At 54.7% G+C, this 9,422-nt stretch overlaps 3 protein-coding genes across 3 annotated transcripts; 1 reads left to right on the forward strand and 2 right to left on the reverse strand.

The window, feature by feature from the left end:
* Positions 1 to 543: 543 nt before the first annotated feature.
* J4E87_009446 (uncharacterized protein) lies at positions 544 to 2,194 on the reverse strand (the record flags this gene model as incomplete). Its single annotated transcript, XM_049381023.1, has 3 exons — positions 544 to 1,088; positions 1,135 to 1,216; positions 1,262 to 2,194. 3 exons carry the CDS (start codon positions 2,192 to 2,194, stop codon positions 544 to 546), a joined length of 1,560 nt encoding a protein of 519 aa, XP_049229244.1.
* Positions 2,195 to 3,197: 1,003 nt separating this feature from the next.
* On the reverse strand, positions 3,198 to 3,746 carry AIM41 (Altered inheritance of mitochondria protein 41 mitochondrial; the record flags this gene model as incomplete). Its single annotated transcript, XM_049381024.1, has 1 exon — positions 3,198 to 3,746. The coding sequence occupies one exon, from the start codon at positions 3,744 to 3,746 to the stop codon at positions 3,198 to 3,200; it is 549 nt and encodes a 182-aa protein (XP_049229245.1).
* A 464-nt stretch (positions 3,747 to 4,210) lies between these two features.
* J4E87_009448 (uncharacterized protein) lies at positions 4,211 to 8,452 on the forward strand (the record flags this gene model as incomplete). The annotated part of the gene is made up of 4 exons (XM_049381025.1): positions 4,211 to 4,451; positions 4,508 to 6,943; positions 6,994 to 7,742; positions 7,793 to 8,452. 4 exons carry the CDS (start codon positions 4,211 to 4,213, stop codon positions 8,450 to 8,452), a joined length of 4,086 nt encoding a protein of 1,361 aa, XP_049229246.1.
* Positions 8,453 to 9,422: the final 970 nt, after the last annotated feature.

A 9,422-nucleotide genomic window follows, 5' to 3' on the forward strand; every position in this document is an offset into this window, starting at 1 on the left:
TATAGACTGGACATACCCATCAACCCGACATGACTTACGAACAGTACAATGAAGCCTGCCTTCCATATTTGTGAGGCTTGGAGAGCTACCAACGCCTCTCTACACTAGCCTAGATAACCCTCTCAAAACTTCACTCACTATACACCGATTGGAACGAAAAGTTGTGATCATAATCATTCGTTATCATACATAACTCATAGCATGATGACATTTGCCTGTATATGCGCGCCTTTCAAAGCCAAAATAGTACTCATGTGCAATAGAGCGTGAGAAAAGAAGAAGAAGAAGAACCCAAATAACCGGCCGTAACTCATCAAAAAACATCAAAGAAAAAAATGCTGCACCAACAGCCCCATCTCCACCCACTTCCGACTTCCAGACAAAAGCATCCAGATGCTCTGCCCACTTTTCCACTCCAAAGTCCTGAAGAACCCCAAGCTTAAGAAAGCGCCCCCATAGCCAACGCCACAATCTTAGGATTCGGTTTATCCTTTCGAACCAGAACTAGCAGAAAGAATCAACGAGCCGTTCAAAGAAGTGTGCTTAATGGGCCGAGCGAACAAGGGCTAACCTACCCTTCCGGTCTCTGTCAACGCGCATAACCTCCTTGCGGGGCGTACGCTCGACAAACTCATACTCGCGGTCGCCCTCGCGCTCGTACTTGAGCATGCGGCGCTCCTCCTCGAGGAAACGGATTTCGTCGCGGATTTCGCGCTCGGAGCGCCGGTCGTCGCGGCGCACGAGCTGTCGGCCTTCGGGGAGGAAGGCTGTGGCCGGGCCGTGGATGGCGGCTGAGCGGTCGATTTCGACGTAGCGCTCGTGTTCGTGGATGGAGGGGGAGGGGGCGCGCTCGGAGGGGGCGTAGACGGTGGGCGCGTGGTGGGATGGGGCGTAGATTACTTGGGGTGGGGGTTGTTGGTAAACTGATTGTGGGGGTGGAGGAGGTGCGTGGACGACGGAGGGCGGCGGAGGCTGGAATTCTTGAGGGGGTGGTGGGGGAGGTGCGATGACTGATGCTGGTGGTGCAATGGAGGGTGGTGGCGGTGGGGCGTCCTCCACCTTCTCCTCGTAGACGTATGTGATTTTCTCTGCTCACGGTTAGAAAGGGTTGTAAGAATATTGGCGGATACGTACCCTCTTTGTAGTTCTCGCTGATCTTGATGACCTCGTCGATGTGCTCTTTCTCGAGTGCTCGGGTAACGACAATGAAGTCGTCCTGCTGAAATTAGTGGAATTCTAGTAGTGCGTGCGGATGGCGTACCTCTTCCTCGTATGGATAGCCCAAGTCAATAACAGCTTGCTTCTTGACCAGGCGCTTAGGGAGTCTCGTCTTGCCCTTCTTGCCCCAGGTGGCTCGGGAAGGCTGGATTTCTTCAAAGCTGGAGATAGAAGAGCTGCGTGTTGACTTGGCTGCTACGCTCTTGCTTCTTCGGACTCGGCTCTTCTCGCGGTGAACTTCAACTTCGCGGTAGTCTTCTCGTTCCCGGCCCCTTCCGCCACGGTCGTCGTATCGGATCTCTTCAAAGTCATCCTCCTCGTGGAAACGACGAGGTGGTGATCGGCGACGCTCGCGGATAGGAAGTGGAATGGGAACGTTGGCTGGTGGACGCCACTCGTGGTCTTCGTACCTCTCGTACCTCTCTACGTCGCCATAGCGTGGCAGGGGTTTGCGGTCAAAAGTGTCGAGAGATGATTGGCGGCGCATGAACTGCGGCCGTGACGGCCTGGGCGGGCGAGGGGCTGGCCGGCGCTCATTGATGTCGATATCGATGTTAATGTCCTTGTCGATGACGGACCTGCGGCGGTAGGGGGCAAGTGCTTGGTTGGCAATCTCGGAGGGAGTCGGCTCGTGGAACATCTCAGAGGGCACGCGGCGATGAGGGCGGTCGAAACGATCTTCTTCGTGGTAGCGTTCTCTCTCCATGACAGCGGGGCCTCGGCGTGCGCGGTCTTCATGGAAATCAATGTCACGATGGCCTCCGGGGAAACGATCGTGCTCTTGGAAGCGGTAGTGATCGTAATCGTCGCGACCACCACGGCTGCTACCGCCAGCCACACTTCCGCCCGGTGGTGGCGGAGGAGGAGGCCCCCTTCGCATGCTCTCAAACCTGTCGCGATCCCATCGCTGGGGACCGCCACGAGGCGGCTCGTCAAAGCGATCCAGATTGCCCGTTGAAGAGCGGTACGCCGACATGTTGGGTAGTCAGGTGCGGCTCGTCGATGGGTGGTGATGTAGGAGTAGGTATGATGCGGGGCTGCCGGTTATGTGTCGGAAGATGTCACAAGAGAATAAGGTGTGCGCTAGGAAGCACGGCAACGGGAATGCGACAGACTGACGGCGGCGCAACAAGCGGACACACGAGAATATAAGTGTCTTGGATCCAAAGCCTGCCGGAGAATTGGTGGTGGGTGGGTGCGACCAACTTTAGATGCAGGATTCGCGACGGGCTTCGTCATCGGCGCTCGCGCATCATGCCAGGGCTGCATCTGGACTGGGCGCTAACCGGCGCCATGACTGGAGGGACGCACCCCTGGTGTTACATGGTTTCTCATTTGTCGCGGAGTTCCCCATGGTTCAGTTTCATGTGAATCAATGTGGACTCGGGCTGATGTTGGGCATTTTCCGCTGTCATGTGAGATCTCGACATCTTCTTCGCCATGATCGGGAGAGGAAATACTTGGTCTTGTTGCCCAAAGGGCCTTTCTAGACACCAGGCTATCCTTACCGTGAGTTCCTGGTCGTCGGCCGTATTGGATGGGATGCATGTCCGCAGAACTAAGTCTTGACAAGCGGTGACGTCAGGGCACGAGCTTGGAAGCGGACCGCGGCGCAGTTCACCGCCTAGCGCAGCCTCAGCCACGGTTGCTCACAGCGTTGTAACGCTGCGGCTTGGGCTTCAAAGGGAACAGACGTTCCCAACGCTTTCGGCGAAACTTTTCGATGTTGGGTTGTCACCGCTGCCACGTTCTGGGGGCTTACAGACCGATGGTAGCGATACCCCGCAAAGAACGTGTGTACCATGATGATGGATCTGCTAACCCCACGGAAAAGCAATAATCGACGATGACGGATACTCTTCGGTGTCGTAATCTGGCCGTCTCTTTCGTTACCTCGTTTGGAGAGGAGTCCGTAGTCTACATGATAGATGTACAGTTATGCTACAATTCGTCCAATCCCACCCAGCGCATCGTGTCGTTTATTTGGCTCCAACAGCTTCTTGAATCTTTTTGGTTACATACTCCAGATCAAACGGCCTTCCCTTGAGACCACCCATGACTTTACCCATAACGCTGCCAAAACTCCTCTTGCCCTCCTCTAGTCCTTCGATCGCGCTCTTGACTAACGCGTCCACCTCACTGTTCTCCACTAGCGGAATCTCCTGCGCATAGCCCTTCAGCACATCCAGGTGCGCCTGCTCTTTCTCGACGAGGTCCTCCCTCTTAGCATTTCGGAACTCTTCAATTGAGGCCGAAGAGGCTTTGATCTGCTTTTGAACGAGGGAGTACAGGGCTCCATCGGTTTCGATTGGCTTGGCAGTCTTTGATGCGTTGATGATCTCGGCTTGCAGGGCACGGATTGTGTTTAATGCAGGCTTGTTCTTTGCGCGCATCGCCGTCTTGAGGTCGGATTGCAGGCGAGGAAGTACGACATTTTCGGATGTAGAAGTGGACGAGTAGCGGACGCATAGAGACCGGGCGGGAGTGAAGAGCTGCCTCTGCAGCATTGCTGTGCGAAATAATGACATGGTGGGTGATGAGTTTCGTTGCGTTGTAGTGTAGAAGTCGTATGAGGCAGGTGCGGTTGCGACCAGAAGGAGCGACCACAGACGGTGTATGTAATGGGCTGGCTTGCGAATATGTTGAGCAACGAATCGTGGTCAGCCAAACGTCGAAAGTTGAAAGCACAAAAGTTTGGACTACCAACGCGCTCAGACGCGAACAGCTAGCATCCCTGCGCGCCAAGCATCTCTTTTGTTGTGGACCGCCGTCACTTTTGCAGCTTGTACCTGAGCCTCAGCGTCGCAATTGCGCCAGAGCACCCTTTTGATCTTTCTCTCGGCGCGCCTTTCTTAATTTTATTTCATCGACGCATCCGCGCGCAGCTCATGTGCACGCCATCTCACCGGCGCGTTCCCCCAACCTCCATCTGAAGCTCGCTCTCACCCGGGCCACGACCAGCGCATCCCTTCGACTCTACACGCAGTCCATCATGGCCTTCCAGATGGCGCCCGCGACGCCGCAACGCCCCACCCCCGGCGCTTTCGTCAACACGCCCGCGCCCAACCGGCCGGGCTTCACACGAACTGGCTCCATGTCGCAACCACAGCCGCAGCAACAGCAAGCGCTGCCTGCACCGCCCGCCGAGAGCCCCATCGATCGCGCATCGCGGACCATAAACAGCATGCTGGACCGGGACAACAGGTTTCCCGCGCTAGAGGCGTACATTGGACGTGAGTAGTCAGGTATAACGGCAGAAGCTGGGTGAGATGCTAACAAGGTCGTGTAGAGGGCATCTCCGGCGAGTATGAGATCCCCAACAGCCCAGCCTGGGCGCCGTTCCAGAAACTGCGGTCCTACAAACTCCCAGAAGCCGTGTTTGAGCAGGTGGACCACACGCAGATGTCGACGAGCATGGGCCTGTTCGCCGAAATCAACCACGCCTGGGTCGTCGTCGACAACCAGGTCTACCTCTGGGACTACACACATCCGAACCCCGAACTCGTCGGTTTCGAAGAGCAGCCCAGCAACATCACATGCGTCAAGCTCGTCAAGCCGCGTCCCGGTGTCTTTGTTGGCACCATCGAATACCTTCTTGTAGTCGCGACCGTATCCGACATCTTCCTGATAGCGGTCGAGTGCCAGCGAGGACCCGAGGGCGTTCATGGCATCACAATGTATCGGACGGGACTATCGACCTCGGTCAGGAAGATCAACGTGACTGCGATCGCCGGCTCGTCAACAACGGGGCGCATCTTCTTTGGTGACGGCCAGACCGAGGACGTATACGAGCTGAACTACCAGCAGGAGGACAAGTGGTTTTCCAGCAAGTGCAGCAAGACGAATCACGTAACAACCTCCATCGGCCTACCCACGCTACCATTCTACGGACCTACGCGACAAGCTGGCATTCAGCAGATGGTGATTGACGATACCCGGAACGTCCTGTACACGCTTTCCACCAACGGCACTATCAAGGTCTACTACATGCGCGCGCCCAACGTCTTGGAGAGCTCCCTCACCCGAACGCGAACACAAATCGAGACAATGTGTGGACACATTGTGCGGCCCACTGGTGTCCTGGACAAGATGCAGATTATCGGTCTGACCCCCATCTCAAGCACAGAGGCGGACAACTTGTCTCTGATGGCCATCACATCCTCTGGCTGTAGGCTGTATTTGAGCACAACGTCTGGGGGACAGTGGAACTCGAACAGCACAAGCGCTCCTAACAGCATGCAGCTACGACACATCCGCTTCCCGCCCAACGACGGTCAGCCCTCGCAGCAGAGCAATTCGACTCAGGTACAGCCATACCAGGGTGGTACAGCGGTTGGATTCGAGTCGAGATACCTCAGAGAGACAACTGTCGCAACCCGTTACGCGCCCGGCGCGTTCTTCTCCTTCGTCCTCCTAGCGCCAAACGATCAGAACCACCACATGTTCGTCTCCGCACCACACTCCGGACTGCTGGGCCAGCGCGAAACCACAGAGCCCCCGCGGTACACCGAAACTGGTGTGTTCACAGAACTCATGGGTAGAGTGCAGGATATCGGCCTAGTTTCAGAGCCCTTTTCAGCGAGGAATGAACCGCTCGGATTTGGCAACGAGCTTTCGACCCAGTTCGACAAACCCCTAAGTGAATACGCCATCATCACATCCGCCGGTATCGAAACAGTTCGACGAAGGAGGCTTGTCGATATCTTCGCTTCGATTGTGAAGAATGGAGGTCACGAGGGTGCTGAAGGCGACATCCGCAAGCTTGCAAAACAGTACGGCCTGGCTGAGACTTCTGCTACCGCTCTGGCGGTTGCGTGCGGGCAAGGCTCGGACGTGGGACCCGATTCGCGGATTGCAAAGGTCACTGATCCCGAGGTTATTGACTTCGCTCGTAGGGTGTTCATCGAATTTGGCGGCAAAGCACATTTGACAGAGAGTGCAACCGTCGAAGGCCTGAGCGTAGAGAATGTCCGCGCCTCCCCAAGACACGATGGTATCGCCATGTATGTGTCACGCATTATTCGTTCGATCTGGAACACGCCAATCATCACCGAGGCTGTCACTCCTACCGGTCCTGTTCTCACATCGACACATCCGATCACCAAGTTGCAGGAAGTGCAACGCTCGTTGGCTCAACTTCAGGAGTTCCTTGAATCAAACAGATCCTTCATTGAAGGTCTGGCCGGTCCAGAGGCGCTTGGACGCGCATCGTCACGACAAGAAGAGGTTGAGCTTCAGGGCGAGAACAGAGCGCTTACTAGCTTGTTGCAGATGATCAACAACATTGTTGAAGGCATATCTTTCGTTCTGGTACTCTTTGAGGAGCGCGTAGAAGACATCTTGGTTCTTCTGCCGGATCCTCAGTTACAGGGGAGAGTGCGTCAACTCACTTTCCAAGGCCTTTTCTCTGTCAAAGAGGGCAAAGAGCTTGCAAGGGAATTGGTCAAGGCTATAGTGAACCGTAACATCGCCAAGGGTTCTAACGTCGAATCTGTTGCTGAAGCCCTGCGGAGAAAGTGTGGCAGCTTCTGTAGCTCAGACGACGTCGTCATTTTCAAGGCACAGGAGAGTTTGAAGAAGGCCGCCGATTCTGGTGCGAATGCCGAACGTGGGCGCATCCTGCTCAATGACAGTCTGAGATTGTTCGAGCAAGTGGCGAAGAGTCTGAGTTACGAGAACCTGGCTGCTACAGTCAATCAGTACATTCAGCTCGAGTTCTATGCGGGTAAGTTTACCAAATACTCCACTCTTTGACATTACTAATATGATATCCAGGTGCTATTAGACTTGCTTTGAAGGTTGCGCAAGAGTGGGACCGTGGTAACAAGGCTCTGTCTTGGGTACGAGACAAGAGCGAACAGAACGTCGATCCGAATGACGCGCGTCGAGAATACTTTGACAAGCGTGCTTCTTGCTACACATTGATCTGCAATGTCATCGAGGCTGTAGACCACGCCTACAATACCCAGGGCCCTGTGCCCGACGGTGTCATCTCTCCGGTCACACGTCGCAAGCATGAAGCGTATGAGCAAATCAACAACTCAGACGACGAGGTCTTCCAAAACTACCTGTACGACTGGTACATGCAAAACGGCTGGGCTGAGCGGTTGCTTGAGATCAACTCTCCTTTCGTTGTTGACTACTTGCGCCAAAGCTCGGAGACGAATCTCGCGCATGCGGACCTGTTGTGGCGCTACTACGCCCACTACAACGACTACCTCAGCGCTGCTGAGACACAATACCAACTTGCTAAGAGCACCCTGCCCTTGACACTGGAAAAGAGGATTGAATATCTGTCCCGCGCAAAGGCAAATGCTTCGACGCGGATGAACGGTTTCGCAGAGAATGGAGTCCGCAACAGGCAATCAAGACAGGAGCTTCTGCGGAACATCACCGACCACCTAGACATTGCCAACATCCAAGACGATGTGCTACAGAGGATCAAGGGTGACGAGCGTCTTTCCGGTAAGCGGAGAGAGGACGTCATCGCCCACCTCAACGGCCAGATCCACCCGCTTGACGAAGTAAGTTATTGCAGAATTCTTTGGGGATGACTTGACTAACGATGCCTTAGCTCTACCACGACTACGCCGACCAAGCAGCATACTACGATATATGTCTATTGATATACCATGCCGCCGACTACCGCAGTGTGCCAGACATCCGGTCGACATGGACTAACCTCATCGACCAAACTCACCGGAACGCTCTCGCCGACCGACAGGGCGCGCCTTGGGAAATTGTCGCGTTGAAGGTCGAGGACCTTGGTCACCGAACCAACCTCAACGACAACGTCTTCCCCGTCAACATCGTCCTACAACTCCTCCTCCAGTACGACCTCGAGTTCTACGTACACGATGCCAATGCGCCGAATGCACAGAACCTCGCACTTAACAGCAACCTCACATGGCCGATTGACGTTTTCCTCAAACTTAACGCGCCATTCGAAAGCCTGGTTGCCACACTGGAAGCGCTGTGGTATGCGCAAGAACAGCCTTTCGCTGGCCGAAACCGCAAGCTGCTCGTGAAGTGGATCATCTACCTTGTGGAGCAATGGGGTTCAGTAAGCAGGCGAACCGGTGCACTCTTCGGCGGTCCTGAGAACGCGATCGGTCTAGCGGAAGTGATGCGCATCATCCTAAGCAGCGACGTCTTGGGACGGGACATGGACGATCAGGCATGGATCCAACGTGCTCGGGATCTAAGTGCCGTTCTTGAGGAAGCTGCGCGCTGAGAAGACGTAACTTTAGGAGGAGCAGAGGGAGCCACGGATGAAGCGTTGTGAAGATATACAGAAAGCGATGATTGTGTATTTTGGGTTGTTTCTCTTCGTTAGCATTCTTGCAGCGCGAGGCGTTGAATAGGTTGCATGAGTATTGGGAAGGGTGACTGGCGTAAAAAGCATTTGAACCCATCTTGTAGGACATAAGACGAAGACGGAGCATAATCAAGGCTAGCGTATTCTTGAATGAAGTATTATAATGGAAAGATAGTCTGGAAGGATTCGTGAGGCTTTTGAAGATGACAAGCTGGGAACTGGCGATTTGTCGGACTTTAGCGTTCACGTTAACGCCGCGTCGATACGCGTTCCCAACTATCGTCACTCTGCGCATCTTCTCTAACACTCCCACCCCACATCCCACAGCTTCCAGCGCGACCGACAAACACTTCCGACCGAATCGCCACACCATGTAAACCCTCTTCTATACCTCACGATCTTCCGTCCCAACCCCCACACAATGCCAATCTGCATCTCATGCCGCACCCCCGTGCGCACACTCTACACAACATACTCCAAAGCCGACGACCGCGCCCTCGGCAAAGGCGTCCGCCTAACCCAATGCCCCGTATGCAAGAAGTTTGCGGATAAATATGTCGAACACGATTTCGTGGTGCTGTTCATCGACCTCGTGTTAATCAAAGCGGAGGTGTACCGGCACTTGCTGTTTAATCGGTTGGGGAAACATGAGGGACGGTTGGGGTTTGATGTACGTATTGCCGATTTACATATCTTGGGATGGGATGGGAGGGAGGGGAGGTCTAACATTTGAGAGAAGATAATGAGGGCTGACATAAGATATTACAGCGATCCATACTCCGCCTCGGCATCCTCCTCCTCCTCTTCGACGTCTACCTAACCTGGGCGCGCATCGAGAAACTGCCCCTCCCACCTACATCGCCCTACCACCCAACGCCCTACTCCC

This window comes from Alternaria ethzedia, assembly GCF_023757985.1.
Source record: "Alternaria ethzedia strain BMP 0044 chromosome Unknown scaffold_35, whole genome shotgun sequence".
NCBI lineage: Eukaryota > Fungi > Ascomycota > Dothideomycetes > Pleosporales > Pleosporaceae > Alternaria > Alternaria ethzedia.